Raw genomic sequence first — 19,467 nt, 5'->3', positions numbered from 1 at the left:
TCTAAATTAGCAGTTGGATTTGCTTACAATGGGAAATATGGAATGAATGAATGAATAAAACAAGTGCTATTTGCCAAGCACTGAGGATACAAATAAAACCAAGTAAGACTGTCACTTATTTCACAAAGTTTATATTCTAATGAAGAAAGATATAGAATATAGAAAAGTGGATGACCAGAGGATCAGATTGGGTTGGTGATATATCATTTCTAGGAATAGTATAGTTGATTTTATAATTTTGTTGCTATTAGCTCAGACCCATGAAGGTGAAATGGTAAGTGTGAATCAATTAAGGGAGATCACCAGTCAGAGCCAGGGGAGCAAGGATCTTCCTTGACATGATGTCATATTGATAAAATCAACTTTTACCTGGATAATGACCTCTTTTGTTCCCTCCCTCTTAATTATGGTCACAAACTGGCTTTATACCCACTAGATAGGGAAAATCAAGTATGCAGATTGAAAAACAGATTAGTAGGTTTCTCTCCAATCCCATGAGCCATTGGAACGTTATCTCTCTTAAAAAGTAGAAAAATAGTTACTTTGCTTTCTGAGCTGAATTACAGAGGGAATAGTTCACCTCTGCTGTTTCCTCTGAAAGATGAGTTTATTGTCAAAACTCAATTGGAGTAAGCATTTTTATCCATCATACTAATACACCTGGCTTAGGTCATCACCTTTTGGAATGTTCTGGATCTCTCTCAACATTAGTATTTCCTGCTCCTGCTCTACAGCATATTTTCACTTTGTTTTAACTGTTATTTTATTTTTATTCCCAGTATTTAGCACAGTACTTGGCACATGTAAGCAGATAATAAATGAATCTGCTCTTCTCTCTCTCTCTCTCTCTCTCTCTCTCTCTATCTATCTATCTATCTCTGTCTTTCTCTTTCTCTCTTTCTCTCTCTCTCTCTCTCTCTCTCTCCTTCTGAACTGCTTATCTTTATTTACCAATATTTCCTAGAAGACAAATCCAAATTCAATATAGTTATTTGAACACATTTTAAAAATTGTTTTTAGTATAATTTTTTTTTTTGCTAAAATCCAAGGTGAAGGCATGGAGAGTTTTTTCACATACTCCTCTGATGTATGACATTTTTCTGATCACAAAAATGAGATGGATTATTATAATTAGTCCTTAAAGAGATTCCTAATCACACAAAAGAATTTTTCCTAATTATTGATGCAGAAAAACCGATTCACAATGAAGAAATATTATTTGGACTATATTACAGTGATATGGACTACTTTTAGATACTTAAGATTAATACACACACACACATATATATATATATATATATATATATATATATATATATTTGGATATGTACATATAAATATGTGCATATATGCCATATATTCATTTGTGTATATTACATATCTGTACACATATTTGTATATATTTGTACACTAAAAATCACATGTAGTAGGAAATATTATCAAAATTAACCAGGAAGAAGAGAGTGGATTGCACTGAGTTTCAGAAATTGGAAAAGATGTTGTTGTTGTTCTTTTAATGACAGTAATTTTTAGGAAAAAAAAATTAAGTAAAAGCTCTTCTTTTTAATATCAGTTTCCTTCTAGCGATATATTGCATGAGTCAAGGAGCACTAAAATTCTGAAGAAATAAAATTCTACCTCACTAAAAGAACAATAGAAAGTCATGTGGAAGCATTATAGGAATGAGCAGGTTACCAAATTTAAACAACTTTGATGTCTGTAGGAGAAGCAAAGTGAAGAATATTTAAGAAATGTATAAGAAAAAAAGATATGTTGATCATATGATTAGAGTGAGAAATAACAACAGATAAACTCTATATATTCCAAAAATATCTCCAAAATTTCAAAAGAACTCTGGAAAAGCTTTGTTTGAAACCTTTTACTAATTTTGGATAATATATAAACAAGAGTTTGGCAGTATGGCCTTGAATAGTTTAGTTATCCAATACATATGCTATTGTAGAGAAAAAACTCATTAATGTAAACATAATTTCATTAGAACATAGCAATGCTTAGTTCTTTTTGGGTATCAATTTATACATCATTCTTATATCCATTACCATCATAATTATTATGATTGCCATCTTAAAATCATCAACAATGGTAACACTGTCATCAATGTCCCGCTTCTGGGACATTGAATTGAAAGAAAACATGTATATAGACTTGGAATTTGGAAACCTTGAAATTAATTCCTACATTAGACACCAGATGTATGATTCTGGCCAAGTCTGGGTTTCAGTTCCTTATCTCCATACCATAAGCAAAGGGAATTTGAGCTTACAATGAGTTTAAGAGTCTTTGCCAGTCCTAAATATATAATCCTAGTATAATCCTAGAATATGCAATCTCATGCACATAAACTCTTTTATCATTATCATCAAAATGATTAATATCATTATTGTTTACAAATTCATCATTACTTTTACCTTTTTATCAAGTCCCCCAAACTGAGATGGAGGTGGGGAGAGGCTGTTAAATGTTTGTTTCTTGGATAAGTAAATATTTCTCAAATTCTCAAATTACTCAAATTCTGTCTCTATATAACTTCCTACTTACTCTCCATCCCCCAAACATATCCTCCATTGTTCAGTTGTCCATCTAGCAACATGGGAAAAATAATATAGTTTTCATTTTATGTTACAATGTAATTAAGACTAGAAAGTTATTGATAAGAGCTTGGTATCCTAGTAGTTTACCTATAAAATCCAAAAAATATTTTTTTAAATTGAACAATCAATTTCACTCACAGTTTGTTCACATTTGGATTATTGTGTTCTTCAATAGATGTCCCTTCAGTGATTCTTCAGTCATAACCAAGAATGCTATAAACTTGAGGACATATATTCCCTGGCAACAGAAACAAGGCACATAACAAGATTTATCCACTCTTGGATTTCAGGAAAAATTAAACTAAATTTTCACCAATAATACATATCTTTTCATTTTTTGCAACCATTTTCTTCTCCATTATTAGGATTATTAGGATATTTTCCTGGAGATATCAATGTTATATTCTCACCTCCCTAATCCATACTTCCAAAATCCCTCTAACACATGTTACTCTGGTTTATGATTAGGTACATGGTTGATGTCTTAGTAAAAATCTTGGCTCTTTAAGCCTTCAGAGGACTAAAGACTTTGAGGATTCTCTCCCGGATTCTCTTTGTCCTGACCCCATAGATGATAGGATTTACCATAGGAGGAACCAATAAGTAGATATTAGCTACAAAAATATGGACATGAGGAGGAACATGGTGTCCAAATCTATGTGTGAGGAATGAGAAGAAAGCTGGAATGTAAGAAACTAATATGACACAGACATGAGATCCACAGGTTCCCAGGGTCTTCAGACGTGCTTCCTTAGAAGGGAGCTGGAAGACAGCATGGAGAATGAGAATGTAGGAACAGATGATTAATATGAAGTCGAGTCCTCCAGTAAGAAATGCAACAATTAGGCTATAAGCTCTACGTATCCTGGTCTCAGCACAGGCCAGTTTGATCAATGCCATGAACTCACAGTAGGTATGAGATATGATATTGGTCTTGCAGTAGGGAAGCCATCTCAGTAGAAAGGGATGAGGACTGATTAGCACAGCTCCACGGAAAACAATAGCCAACCCCAAGCTTCCAATGACTGTGTGGGTTAGGATTGCTGAGTGTCTAAGAGGTTTACATATGGCCACATAGCGGTCAAAGGCCATAGCCAGAAAGAAACCAGATTCCATTGTGGAACAGGAATGAATCAAAAATACTTGTGTCAGGCAAGCTTCAAATCGGATTTCTCTGTCTTTGAACCAGAAGAGGCTGAGAAGCTTGGGAATTGCAATAGTACACACGACCAGGTCTGTCACAGCCAGCATGCAAAGGAAGAGGTACATGGGTTCGTGAAGACTAGTGTCAGTCTTAATGATGAATAGTAAAGCAAAGTTTCCCAGCAGAGCCACCATGTACACCAGGCAGAAGGGGATGGAGATCCAAATATGTGCATTCTCTAGTCCTGGAATTCCAATGAGAATGAAAGTAGAGGGATGAAGATTGGTCCTGTTAGAGAATGACATGTTTAACAGTCAACATGTAAGATAATGGGTATTTGTGAACCTTTAAAAAAAGATCAAGAAGATGTCAGGTTAACAAAAATATCTTCTGAAATCATCAAAGGCCCAAATAAATAGAACTAGGGCTAAAATTCATGGGTCAATGAGATTATCTTTAATATGTCAAAACTTTCAGAAAATTTTCTTGAATTTCGATGTGTGCCTACAAGTTTTTCTATTCACAACATTTTGCCTGATGAAAGTGCTGCTCTCCACTTCTCCATAGCTACTTACAAGATTATGTTCATACAATAAAAAATATTTAGAATTTTGAAAACTGCTTCAGAGGCTAGTACGTTGTGGATCAGACCATCCTAAACAGGTGGCAATAAAGCATTATAAACAGGTGGTGGGAAATGCTGCCCCAAAATTTAATATTCTGATTAACTTCATTACAGAGAAGAATAATTCTTACCTCTGGATAGTGGTAGGTAGAAATAACTAGCTTTTTGCTTGGTATGGTCCAATGGGAGTCTGACACAATTCAAGAAAGGAGAGATAAATAGATGCTAAGAATGATGAGGTAACTGAAGGTCTGGTGATACTGCTCCAACATTTTACACCTCCAGGCTGAAGGACAATTATGCAATATGTAGCAACATCACTGAGGACCCAACACTATATGGATACAATTGAAAATTATCAATGCTCCAGCAAGAGTCTGAAAGATAGAATAGCCTGGAATGCATCAAATCAAATCAAGCTGAGAAAATGTGCTCTAGATATAGTCCAGAGCAATAATCTCCAGGTGATTATTAAACATCCTTAAGGCCAGTCTGAAGAAACCATCCCACATCTGAATCTGTCCCTCAACATTCACATTGGATATGAGATAGACAAAGAATACAAAGCTGCCCATGCAGCTTCTCACTGTGTATAAAGAAATGATTGGAGACTGGGGCAACCTAGACTCAGCCAAAAGTAAAAAGAATCCCCAAAGTTTGCTTAAATAGAGGCTGGTCATTTCCCTCATTCCTGTCTCTTCTACATTTTTCTTGTATACACTGGATTCTATCCAGACTGATCGTAGCTTTAGGGATCAAAATATAGTAGCTATAATTGGGGGATTCATGATTGCTATTCTCTTTTCATTCCTATTTTAGACAAAAATTAATAAATTTGAAAAAAGGATATAAATGATAATTTACCAAATAAGAAAAGTTCTCTTTTGATCATAATTCCTTCCTCTTCTCTAGAGAAATCATTTCTAGTAAAATTGGTTATATCCTAATGTTTATTCCTTGAGGGTTATTCTACAAAATTTCCTTCTCCTAGATGGATTTTTTAGTGACTATTTTATGTATTAATCATCAAAAATCTTAAGCCACTCTAGAAAGGGAAAAATGCTTTGATTTTTAAGGAGAGTAAGTTTATCTTACACTTTTTAGAACTTTGGAAAACACGCTCTCTTATTTTGTAGCAGTAATACACATTTAGTTAATATCAAAGTGAACCCTATTTATTTTCCACATCATATTGCAGCTACCTACCAGTTGGGTCTTATTATCAGTTTAGCATAACTATAATAAACTTTTCTTTGATTTATTTTGTTCAATATAATAAAGGAATGGTAGTCAAATTTTAAAATTACTCTCAATGGGGCAGCTAGGTGGCACAATGAATAAAGCACTAACCCTAAAGTCAGGAGGACCTGAATTCAAATCTGGTCTCAGACAGTTAACACTTATTATTAGTTTTCAATTTTTTATTGATATATTTTTCACATTCTTTTTTAAAACTTAATTACTTTGATTTTTTTCAATGGGAATGATAAAGGCCCCATTGGAAATGTGGCTCATAGAAATAACTGGAACAATTGCATTCCTTCCTTCCTTCCTTCTTCCTTCTTTCCTTCCTTCCTTCCTTCTCTTCGTCCCTTCTTCCTTCCCTTATTCCTTCTCTTCTTCCTTCTTTCCTTTCTCCCCCCTTCCTTCCCTCTTTCTTCTTCCTTCCTTCCTTCCCCTCTGCTCTCTTTTTGTTACATTTTTCACAGGTAAAGTAATTTCCATAAATCCAATATAACTTTGCTAAGCAATAAATTTACTAAAATATTTCACAATATCCTTATTGAGAGCATTTTGATATTTTGCCAGTGGTGATGATTGTTATTATGAGAGGAGAACTCTAATTTAATTCTGTAAGACTATATCTTTGATGCCATTTTGTTAAAATGGTTTATGAATGATGTTGACAAAGGCATATATACCCTGCTTACTATGTATTAGAATTATTCTTCTTGGCAGCAGAGGAGAAAACTAAGAGAATTAATGAGAAGGAATAGATAGATAATTTTAGCTCAGGACACATAAATATTTCTTATCAAATTGAATTCTAAAAAATTCAAACAGTATAACTCAGAAGGAAGTGAGTAACCTCATTTCTAGAGATATTCAATCTGACTGTTGATGGTCCCATGTCAGGGATGTTGAAACAAATATACAAGTCATATATAAGTCAAAATACATGGCTAAAATTCCCTTTAACTCTGAGATAATAGGATTCTATGATTTTCTAAAATGTAGACATTTATCTAGGAGAATAGAAGGCTTAAGGAGAAAGAATAGCTAAGTAGCAGTTTTCCAATGTTTTCAAATAACATGAAAGTGGAATTTAAATGAATATTACTTCAAAAGGCATATCTAAGACCTATTGGTGAATGTTCCAATGTTGGAGGTTTCACCTAAATAAGTAAATATTAGGAAGAAATTTTTATGATTATATATCTCCTAAAAGGAAAGGAGTTGTGTTATGAGATAATGAATGATGTATCAATGGCAATATTTAAGGGGAGTTCTGTGACTTCTTCCAGAAAAAATGCATTATTTACTAAGGAATCATGCATTGGTTGCAGCATTAAATTAAGTGAACTCTAAAAGTCCTTTTAATCAGATTCTATAATTCCCAGAGCAGATTCACTTATGCATTTAAAAAAACAAAACAAAACATTTCTTAGAGGTTGGTGGGGAGGAAAGGAGAGATTCAGGGCAGGGATATAACCTTATTGTCAGCCATATTTAAAGTAGGTCAGTTAATATCTAGCTGAGCACAATGCTTAGAAGCAAAACAGAATAGGTCCCTTTTGAAATAGGGTTGGGGTGTCTTTCACTAATTAGGAGAGTGACATTGAAAAAGGAGATGACAAAGCACCAAAATGAAAGTTCATTCACTTGCCCATTTTTCTGTGGCCCAGATCTTCCAGGATCAAAGAAGCAATAGAGGCTGATGATTTTCAATCTGTGGTTCAGAATTAATGAATAATCCAGAAAGATGTTTCTAGCTAGTCAGTCAAGGTTAATGTTTATAACCTAACAAGGTTTTTATCTTGTTCCTGGTTGTAATTTTACAGGGTTCTTTTACCCTTACTTAACAATTCTATTTGAAATAACTGAAGGGACCAACATTCATCCATTTTACTTTTTCCTTTCCCTCTGTCCTCCCTAGTCAGGAGTGGGAACATGTCATTCATTGGAAGCTGGTCCATGCTACAGACCACACAGGGCCAGCTTGTAGTAAACAGATTTACAAAATGACTAGTGATTTGAAGTGAATGCTCTCTCAAAGCAAATTCTGTCAATAATTTTAAATATTCTTTTAACCTAATAAGTCATGGGAGCTCAGATACCTTGACTTTTATTCAAACCACTCAGTTTTTGGTTCCTTTATTTGGTCTAATTGACTCACACATTCTCTGATACATGTAGCTTTATTGGTTCAAGTCCATTAGTGTCTCCTGAAGGACTAAGTAAGACAAGACATTTTGTATGAATTAATGAAGTGACTAAAGGAATTATATAGCATTTTCTCGGAGAAAATTGTGATGTAAAAGTCCTGGAGTTAGAGTCAAGAATACTAAGTCTTTATCTCTATTACATTGATATCTAAGTACTTCAATTCTCAAGGTCACAGTTTCCTTATCAGTAAAATGGTAAAAGGTACCTAATGTTCCTTTGTCTTAAGGCTTTTATAAAGAAAGATCTTTGTAAACTTCAAAGCTCTTTCAAAATATGAGTTATTGCCTATGCCCAAAAGGCTATACAACTGTGCATACCAGCACAGTGTCCTGCAGCATTTCTACTAGCTCCCAAAGAGATCATAATAAAGGGAAAAGAACCTATATGTGGAAAAATTCTTGTAGCAGTTCTTTTTGCAGTGACAGAAAACTGGAAACTGAGCAGATGACCCTCACTTGGGGGATGGCTAAATAATTATGGTATATAAATGTAATGGAATATTATTTTTTTCTATAGGAAACAATCAGAAAGCTGATTTCAGAAAGGCCTAAAGAATTTTACATAAATAAACTGATGTTTAGTGAAGTGAGTAGAACCCAAAGAACATTGTACAGAGCAATAACAAGATTATGGCATTATCAACTGTGATGGACATGACTCTTTTCAACAATGAGGTGATTCATACCACTTCCAAGAGGTGAGATGGAGAGCACCATCTACATCTAGAAAGAGAACTATGGAGACTGAATGAAGGTCAGAACACAGTACTTTTTGCTGTTGATGTTGTTTACTTTGTTGTTTATTTGTTTTTTTCTCATTTTTCCCTTTTGATCTGATTTTTCTTATGTAGCATGATAAATATAGAAACATGTCTAGAAGAATTGCACATGTTTAAGCTATATTGGATTACTTGCTATATAGGGGAGGGAGGATATATGAAGGGTGGGAAAACGATTTGGAACAAGAAGTTTTATAAGAATGAATGTTGAAAACTATCTTTGCATGTATTTTGAAAAATAAAATAAATATTCCATAGAAAAGCAAAATATGAGTCATTGCAAGTTATACATAACTAAAATTATACTTAACTAACTCTTATCTTTTTATGTACATATGTTTTTTCTTGGCTAATCAAATATAAACTCCCCAAGGGCATCAAAATCTTTCTTTTAAGTCTGGTTCTTTTATTCTCTTGCTGTGTCAACTCTAGTGAGTCATTAGAACTTTTAAGAAAAATAAATCTTCCCGAGTCCAGCCTCACTTTAGTTTTAGTTGCTTCATCTTTGTTTATTGGACAGTGGATACCTAATTATCATTTCATAAGAATTCTCCTCATTTAGGAGAAGTCAATAATTCACTTGAAGGCAAAAGAAGCTGCTAATGCTACAGGAAAGAGAAGCAAAAAGGCAGAAAAAGCCATGTATACCCATGTCTCCCTCAACAACTGTCTTAAAACTATGTGGTATCTATGGAATGATACTCATTCTCCCCTATGTCCTTTCCTGATCCAGTGACCAGGCTCCCTTTTCTATCCCCAGCTCAATCAGGAAATTCCTAGGATGGCATGCATTTGTTACTATGCCAGGGACTTTACCTGTCCTGGGGCCCTGTCGTACTGAGAATTACTGTCAGAGAAGATGGAGACTCTGGTTCTGCCCCTGGTATAATCTGTGGCTATGAAACTCAATGAATTTATACAATTTTTCCCCAGGTACTCTGGATTCCCATAGGCTTTCAGTAAGATAGGATGAAACAGGGGTACAGGTGGAATGGATACCAAAGGGATGCTCTTAGATTAGAGTCCTCAGGATTTAGGCATCAGGGTCCCTAGAGTAATTTCTTTAGAATCAAGGGACAACTAGGCAATGAAGGAATCAAGACACAGCCAACTCTGGAGAATCTACCTCTCAGGACCCAATTACTTGAATCAAGAAATTCTTATACCCCTCAAATAAATCATAACTGAATTTCACTTATTTTGTAAAATTATTATTATTTTTTTTCTGCTGAATCAATTGGAGTTAAATGACTTGCTCAGGGTCATATAGCTAGAAAGTGTTAAGTGACTGAGGATAGATTTGAACTCAGGTCCTCCTGACATCAGGGCTGGTTCTGTATCCATTATGCCACCTACCTGTCCCTATTTTATAAAATTATTAAAATTTACTTTTTAAAATCTTATTTAGTTCTTGTAATAGTGTATTAACTAGAGTAGGTATTATCATCATTATATTTTTATTGTTATAGTTATTGTTGTTGAGATTCAGTTTGCCAAATGGAAACAATTTTATAGTTATAAGATTTAAAAATCAGAGACATTAGAGATCATCAATTGGGAATATATTCTTTCCTCCTTTTTGACTTTGAAAATCTTTCTCTTTTTTCAAGACTTAGACCAGTGTTTGCTTTTAACAGATGGGCTTTCTTCATTCTCTCTCTCAGTGTTAGAGGTCTGCATATCTTTTTTTCACTTATATATTAATCAATAAACCAGCCCAATAGAAAAACAGATTAAAATGCTTTTGTTTTGTTTTGAATTTGGTCTTTCCCTTGTACCAGTATAGTGCCTTTTCCATATTAGGTCCTGAAACCCTCAATAAATAATTTTTGAATTTAACTAGACTCCCTCATTTTACATATTAGAAAATTAAAGACCAAAAAAATTTAGAAATTTTTTGCCTACAGGCCCATGCTCTCAAAATGCTTAATTTTTTTCTACTTTCAACATTTCCAACATTCTTCTACTTGTTATCTATGTGATATTGGCTTAGCCACAAATATTCAGAGCCTCAGCTTCTTCGAATATATAAGAAAGAGAATATTTTCAATGCTTCTTTTGAAGAGTGGCATGAGGAAACTGCTCTATAAAAGGCCATGTAAATATTATCATTATATCACTTCTCTATGTAAAACAGCTGAGTTGTGTAGTGGTTATCATCCTGGATTTGGGTTTAGGAAGATCTGACTTCAACTCTAGTCTCAGCCGCTTAATAGTTTATGTGACCCTGGAAAAGTGATATGACTTGTCAGTCACAATTTCCTCATCCATAAAATAGTAATAATATCTAAGAAGGATGTTGTGAGGATAAGATATTTGTAAAGCAAGAAAGGGAGGGAAGGGTAGGGGGAGAAGATAAGGGAGAGATCCATGGGTGGGAGGAGGTTAAGTAACAGTAAAGAAACAATTTTCTATATCTGTCCATCAAAACTGTCTATCAAAAAATTCAACACACACACACACACACAATCAAGCAAAACAAGTTTACAGATTGTCTGTGTCTAAAATTTTATCTTATTCTGTGCTTTTGTCTTTTCCCTAAGGAGGCAACTTGTATATTTTATACTCAATTCATGGAAATTATGCCTTGTCATTATATTTATCAAAACTGTTGTCTACCAAAGTTATATTTCTTTATGACATAGTTATATAAATTGTTCTGATTCCGTTCACACCCCTCTCTGTTAGTTTATACAAACCTTCACACATTTCTCTGAGACCATTTTTTACAACACAATAATTTACTATTAAGTCATATAAATTTTTAGTCATTCTCAAATGCATGAGTATATCTTTAAATTCCACTTCTTTACTAGTACAGAAATAAGATAATGTAAATATTTTTGTCCATGTGGATCCTTTTCCTCTTTGTTTGAGTCCATTGGGGCTATAGGGTCAGGTGTTATATCTCTCAGTCAAATGATATATCAAGTTAAATGACTTGTGGGATGTAATTCTAAATTATTTTTCAGAATAGATGTATTAATTCATGTTTCTATGTATACGTGCTTTCCCTCCATCTTTCTTAAGAGTTATTTTTTTCCTTTTCTCATTATGTCTGAGGTGTATAAGGTAGTATTTCAAAATTTTTTAAATTTGTATTTCTCTATTACTGATTTGGAATACTTCTTCAAGTGGTTGTTGGTAGCTAGTTTTTTTTTTTTTTTTTCATTCTGGAAGTGGTTTGCTTATATTTGTTGACAAATAAACTACTGGGGAATGACTATAGTTCTTATAAATATTAGTCATTTTTTATATCTAGGAAATTAGGCCTTTATCAGATAAAAGTTGATAAAATAATATTTTGCCCAGTTATTTTCCCAGCTTTACTTTCCTCTTTCCTGGTTATTTATTTGTTTCCTTTTATAATTTTGTATTACTCCAGATGAATGTTGCTATTATTTTATAGTTTTCTAGAATATTTGGTAATGTGCTTGATAAGACTCTCAATAAGTACATTACTTATATAATACTGAGCTTTATTGAATTGTTTAGGCTGTTTTATAATTGTGTATTTAGATACTTAAGAGTTGTATTGCTAAATTCCAGAACTCTTAGTTCAATGAGAAAGTATTGTAAACATCCAGAAAGAAACAATACAAATATAGTGGAACTACAGTCAGGATAATACAAGATCTATTTTAAAGGATTGAAGGGCTTGGGATATGATATAGAGCAATGGAGTTGGGATTACAACCAAGAACACCTACTGAGCCAAACTGAGTATAATCTTTCAGAAGAAAAGATGGAAATTTAATAAAATAGAGTATTTTCAAGTACTTGTGATGAGAAGACCAGAGCTGAATAGAAAATTTGATAATCAAATACAGTATTTAGAGAAGCATTGTAAAGGGCTGAAACTCTTAAAAGGCGTGCTTGAATCAGACAACCAACCACAGCCAGAAAAAAGCCTTACTCCTTACACAGTGCTTGTGGCTAGCATTTTATTAAAGGCCATTAAGTGAGTAGTACAATTATCTGGGATAAGACCTGACATGATATATACCTTTTATACTAATGCACAAATTAATGTGTGCTGTGAGACCATCCCAGAGTCGCAAATTTTATTAGCCACAGCTCCAAATTTTACACATGGGTATCCATTAAAGATAACCAGACTATTACATAATTGGCGATGGATTCTTGAAGAAAAAGTTTCTAAAGTTCCTCTTAAAGGACCAATTATCTTTACAAATGGATCCAAACATAATATTTGTGTGACTTAGCTATAAAGAGAGTAGTCAGAACTCCTTTTCAGTCACTCAGCAGAATGAATTGTATGCAATCATTCTAGCTCTTACTTATTATCCAGGAGATATAAATATAATATCTGATTTGGTCTATTCAGTAGGTGTGGTACAAAGAATTGCCACAGCCCAAATAAAATTTGTAGCCTCTAATATATATCAGCTCTTTAAGGAACTTCAAGAGCAAGTGAGAAAGCATCCAGGTAAGATTTATATCTTGCATGTTTACTCTCATAGTGCACTTCCAGGTCCTATTTTTGATGATAATTCAAAGGCAGATAGCTTTCTAAACTATGTTGGCCAATACTCCTTTATTTCAGGAAGCCCAAGAATCTCATTCTAAATATCATCAAGCTGCTCAAGCTTTACATTTACAATTTGGAATAACAAGAGAGGAAGCTAGGCAAAAGTCTGTACAGTTTGCCTTCCTTTCCATGCTCCTATGCTCCCTCCAGGGGAGAACCTTCATGGTTACAACAAGACACTCAGGTAGAATGGTACCCATATATGGAGCATGATAATTTGAATTAGTCTTATTGGCACCCCCCTGAAAAAAAAAATTTTTTTTTCAAGTCCATGATCAGGGCAATAGTTTTTTTTTTTTTTTTTTTTTTTTTTTTTTTTTTTAAGGTTGTAATATAAACATTCATGTTTTACATATTTCCATACATGTTGGGAGATGAAAATCTGAAAAGGAAAAACTCATGAGAAAGAGAAAAAAAGAGGCAAAAATAATATGCTTTAATCCATATTAATTCTCCATAGTTCTCTTTTAATATACGTTTTAGAGCCCTTTGGATATAGTTCCAAATTGCTCCCAGAATGGTTGAATAATTTCACAACTTCACTTAGTGTCCCACTTTTATCACATCTTCTCCAACATTTATCATTACCTTTTCCTGTCATCTTAGCCAATATGATAATTCATTTTTTTCTATACTGTATAAAACTAATTTGGAAGAATGAATTGTTATTTGGCTAAGTTCCTTGTCTCTTCTAACTGTAACTTTTGCCACAAACTTTTCTCACTCCAGCTCCTGCCCTGAGGCACTAAGATTCTGATTCATTACATTTAACTGTATCTGGTTTTAACCTAAATCTTCCATGCTATTCTCTGGCTATCTGGCCATCTGGTCATCTTTAGTCTCTTAATTTACTTCATGCTTGCTTCTTTTTACCCTCCTCTAATTCCTTTTATATTCATAGTTTCTAACTCTAGTTCTGAGAAAAAGCAAATCAACATTACTATCATTCCTACAAAGAATAGATCATTAAGTTGTTAATGGCTCCTCCCTATGACTTTCTAAAACACAATATTTTTTCCCTCCTGACCACTTCTCTCTTGTATCATCTTCCACTATTAAAACATGGGTTTCCTAAGGTCAAGGATTGTCTTGATCACTTATATTTGTGTCTCCAACATTTAACAGAGTGCCTGGGGTAGAGTAAGTGCTTATTTTTTTTTAATTCATTTTTCTTTGTATCCCATATTTAGGGCCTTGGCATTTGCTCTAAATATTAATTTTTTCTGTCACAATTTTTTTTCAATTATGGCACTGTGTAAATCTTGTCTCTCCATCTAGATTATGAAACACACAGGAGTAGGTCCGTCTTTCGTCAGTTCTTTCACTCCTTAATGTCTGAACCAAAGTTGGAACAGATCAAGCTAATGATGAGGATGATGATAATTAACATTTATTTAGTGTTTACTATGTGCTAGACATTGTGTTAAGTACTTTATAATTATTATATCATTTATGTTTTACACTAATTCTGTGAGGTAGATGCTATAATTATTCTCATTTTATAGATGAGGCAACTAAAGTAAACAAAAGTTTAATGACTTATCCAGAGAGACATAGCTAGTCAGTATCTTGAGCCAGCTTCAGATTCATGTCTTCCTAACTCTAGGCATTAATCTAGTTCATACTAGTCTACTGTTTGAGCCAATTTGGCCTAGCCCATAGAGAGTTAACTCAGCTGTAAAGCCCTATGACTATAGAGTTTAGAACTGATCTCCTGGGACACTTAGTTCTGAGAGTCTCCTTAGAGAGAAAGCCCAGGACCATATAAAATTGGTTAACTCATGGCAGGGCCAGCCTTGGATGTTTTCCAGGCCAGTGACACTTCTGTTCTTCATTCCACCCTCCATCTAGTGAGTAAGGAAGGGTGTTTTCCAGGGGTGAGTGTAAGAGCCACTGGATTTCTGATTTCTTGATTTCACTAAGTCTGAAAATGTGGGGGGAAAAGCTTCCAAGATTATACATGGATCATGTAAAGTTCTAAATGGAGCCCCTCATTCCACATGGGTTTTATCTAGGAGGGGATATAAACTTAATACTTTGGCAGAATCTCTCCAGTCTTCACGTTATTTCTCCTTTGAATCTCTGGGTATAAAAAAAATGACCCAAGTCAGAGCTCTAATTTTATATAATTTTACATGTATGCATGCATGCGTGTATTACATATGTGTTTATTATATTATAAATGTATACATACACATATTTATATATATTTTTGAACAGAAGAACATTTATATATACTTACACATGCAGATACATATTGGAGTTAGCAAGGATTTTATGTGAAATCTCAATTCATTGGAATGTCCATTAGCTATCTCAACAAAGGAGCTGAAGGATTTGGGATGAATTGCCTGATTTTGAAAATTAGAGTTTTCCCTGGAATAAGGGAAGGAATTTGGTATAACCACCTATAATTGATCATCCCTTTGGAGGCTGAATCATAGTCAGAGCCATTGGTAGCTATATTTTATGACCTTTGCTTTCCTGCCTAACTTCCAGTTCCACATACTCTTTGGAATTTTGACTCATTTTCTTTGTCATATTTCCTTTTTTAATTAATCAATCTTCATTGATCCTGGTGACCAATTTGGTCTTTTTTACTCTAGTTTGTGAACAAGTCTCGTATCTTAGGTCTACCTCTATTCCTGACTTCTGTAGTTACCCATTTCCTTCCACCTAGCCACCATAGGAGCTCAATATATCAAAGTTGTAATGTAAGAGAGAGAATCAGTTTGCTCTGAATAGGAGAAGTGTCTCTCTCTTAGCTTGTGTCCCTTAATATAATTCCTATGTCCAACCCAGGCTTATTCCTCAAATTTCCAAAGATTTTTCTTCTTCACTCCCTGATACTCTTTATACAGGATCAGGATTCACTATCCTTTTCCATGTAGTAGCTATCTCGTTTTTTGCCTTTTCCAACCGAGCTGTCACCTTTATCTTCTGCCTCTCGCTTCCCTTGTTCTAATAGTCTGCTTTCCATACTAAGCCTTGTAATTGCTTGTATATTTGTCTCCTCTCAACTAATTCTAATTAAATTATTAGCTCTACAGTTTGAAAATCTATACCCATCTGCTTCTACTTTTCCAGTGTGATACTGCACACAATCAAACTACTTCACAATGGGCACACAGGTGCCTTATTTTCAGAAAGTGGAACCCTGGAGTCATGAATAGAAAGCTGGCCTCAGAGCTAGGAAGACTTGGTTTCATGTCCACCTCCTAGATATTGTGGATGGGAAATCATGAGAAAACCATATCTCAATGGCCTAAACAACAGAGTCAAGCTCACATTGTAGCAGGGCCACTCAACTGTACCTAAGAATCCTGATCAGCTTCCTGTAATCTTAGAAAACCACATATTAACATTTATATACTATTGTATTTTATTTATTTTATTAAAATTTACCACTTACATTTTAATCTGGTTTAAGTCATACGTACAAGTGCTTTATTCCTGCCAAGTATTTAGCAATTCTATTCTAAACAATTCTCTAAAATTGTACATTATAGAGATGATGTTGGTAGAAGGAGCTTCCCCTCCCAGGACTTCCCTATACCAATGAATTTACAAGTTCTCTATATTAATCCCTATTAAATCAATAAATATTTATTGTTAGTACTGAGAATGATGGTTATACTAATATAGAATATGAGTCCCTGATCCATGAAGGCAGAAGATAAATGACATAATAAGTATCGCTTATCTAGCACTTGAACATTTGCAAAAACCTTTACAAATTTTGTTTAATTTTATCTTCATAACAATCCTCAGAGGTCCATTCTATTATCAGTCTCATTTTGCAGAGGAGGAAACTGAATTGACAGATTTGCAGAGCTCTAAATATAAGGTAAGACTTAAACTGAGGTTATCCTGACTCCAGGTCCATCTTTTATTCATTGTACTCTGCATCTATCTTTATTTTACAGAGTTTATCTCCTGAAATCATAAGTCACTCTGTGGGGAGAGAGACCTACAGGACAGATACTACTTTCTTCTGAATTCTATTTAACCCCAGAAAGTTATTTCCTCAGTAAAATGAAAAATTTTACTTTGGTTTTTAGAATTTTAATTCCTTGCTGCCTTTCTCAGCCTCGATGTTATAGCAATTTCTTTTGCCTGTGCTTATGACCTTGCACTAACACCACCCCATGAAAATAATAAAGATTCTACTATTCCCCTTTTCACTTATTGATGCTATACTTGAAACTTATCCCTCAAAATGTGCTATTTCATCAATGTATTTTATGTTTAAATTTTTATCTATAATTGAGTAATAAAGCCAGCAAAAGAGATTTTGTAGATATGACAATGAGGCTTTTATCTTGCTTTAAAGCTAAAAACAACTAAGACTTATCTACAAGAAAAATCCCTTTTATTGAAAGCCAAAAAGGCAGAGAAAGACTATTCTTTGAATAATAACTGTATTACTTTAATGACCATGGGTTTTCGAGTGTTTTCATTGAGGCAACAAGGAAGCACAGTAAATACAGCTATGGATCTGGCCTGAGAAATATCTGAGCACAAATTCAATCTCAGAGACCTATGAGTATGATCCTGTGCACGCCATTTAGCCATTTAACTTCTATCTGCCTTTGTTCTCTTATCTGTGAAATATGAATAACACTGTCGTCTACATCCTGGAGTTATTATGAAGACTGATGATATAATATTTATAAGGCTCTTTGCAAACATTTAAGCACTATAAAATGCTAGATATGATCATCATTATTCATTGATGGATCTTGTCTCCTTAGCATACCCTGTATATTATTATGTAGGAGTAAAATGGTCCCATCGGTAAAATAGCACTCTGTATTGCTTTGAGAGAGCCATACCCTTCCACTTCTAACATATCTAGATCCCTTGTAGAATAAAAAGTAATGGTAATATCATTGAATTAGTATCATCACCATATTTTCATTCCTGGCAATTTCTGTTGGCTACCATAGATATTGTCCTATCTTTAACTTTATTTTTCAGAGCATCAGTTCATGGAGAACTTTAGAAACTGGATATTCAACCTTTAGCAACTTCAGGGTGATTATACCATCATTAGTAATAATCACATCATAAATAGCATTCTCCAACATCTTATTCAAGCCAAGTGAACCAAGAGGAACATTTTACAATATTGGAAATGAAAGGTGTAATCACAACTTATTGGAAGTGTTTCTCTCCTATTGACATTGTGATCAGGATGGAGCACCCATTTGATCTGATTAATAGTATCTCTTTTGAATAATTCCCTTCTCTTTGAGAAGTCTAATCTGATGGGATGGTAGAGGGGTCTCATGCTCTAATGGTGACCAAAATGATTTTTATTGAAAGGTGATTGGTGTTAGAAAGTTCCCATAAATAATTGTTCCTTTGGTCAAATGTCAGTATATGTTTTAAGACATTTGCCATTACTTCCTAAAATCAGCAGAGCAAACTGAATCATCTTTAAGTGTATGTGTGTGTGTGTATACAAATACACACCTGCATCCATCTGTATATATACATAGTTATGTGTTTATATGTATCTAGACAGCCATATATTTCCATCAATAAAATGGAAAGATTAATTTGAGGTATTTTACCTTCAGATTAGAGTAATATCCCATAAAAAGCCACATTATTCAAAGAATAAAAACCCGACTTATTTTTCTTGAGAGAGGAAATTTTTTTTTCATTTAAAAAATAAAGATATAAAATTATAGAAATGCCTAAACATCAATGTTACCAGATACTATGTTTTAAAATAATATTCAATATAGGCACTCTTAATATTGGGTCAATGAAAAGTTTAATATTTTGATCACTATATAATATAATTGTTTTTGAAAGTCTATGAATTGCATATTAGACATTTGCAAATACAATTCTGAGCAGCAGGCCTTTCTTAGCCTTCCATTATTTACCTGATAAAATGAGGTTGCATGACACACGTGAAAAAATGGAGAATTCCTGTCTAAGAGCAACATCCATGGTAAGAAAAGTTCAACATGTAATTCTGAATCAATCTCACCATCATGCCTGACTGATGTGAACATCTTTTCAAATTAATTTTCCATTGAGTAAAAAGTTACAAACAAACAAAATACACCAAACAAAAAGCTTCATAAATTCCCCTTCCTCTTTTAATTTGTTGTTCTTGTTGTTAAAAGATCCTCCTGATGGTTTTCCATTCATTTTCCTAATGGCTTAGGGTTAAAAACTCCTTTTTTGGATTTTTTTTTCCTTTTGGATCAATAGTTATATGTGTTTCAGAATCTAAATTGTTTTTCTTTTGATTACCCTTTTTTAGTCCATGAGTGTAGTAATCCCCTG

At 33.8% G+C, this 19,467-nt stretch overlaps 1 protein-coding gene across 1 annotated transcript; it reads right to left on the bottom strand.

Moving 5' to 3' along the window:
* Nucleotides 1-3,116: 3,116 nt before the first annotated feature.
* LOC100922370 (olfactory receptor 52D1-like) lies at nucleotides 3,117-4,061 on the bottom strand. Its single transcript, XM_003764826.1, has one exon. It carries the CDS (start codon nucleotides 4,059-4,061, stop codon nucleotides 3,117-3,119), a length of 945 nt encoding a protein of 314 aa, XP_003764874.1.
* Between the last annotated feature and the right edge of the window lie 15,406 nt (nucleotides 4,062-19,467).

The sequence above is a fragment of the Sarcophilus harrisii genome, chromosome 3 (genome assembly GCF_902635505.1).
Source record: "Sarcophilus harrisii chromosome 3, mSarHar1.11, whole genome shotgun sequence".
NCBI lineage: Eukaryota > Metazoa > Chordata > Mammalia > Dasyuromorphia > Dasyuridae > Sarcophilus > Sarcophilus harrisii.
Note: the sequence above shows the minus strand (reverse complement) of the source record. Positions and strands in the feature narration are given on the sequence as shown.

Bases quoted from the DNA above. Each gene is read 5' to 3' on its own strand.
- LOC100922370 (XM_003764826.1), bottom strand. From the start codon at position 4,061: ATGTCATTCTCTAACAGGACCAATCTTCATCCCTCTACTTTCATTCTC.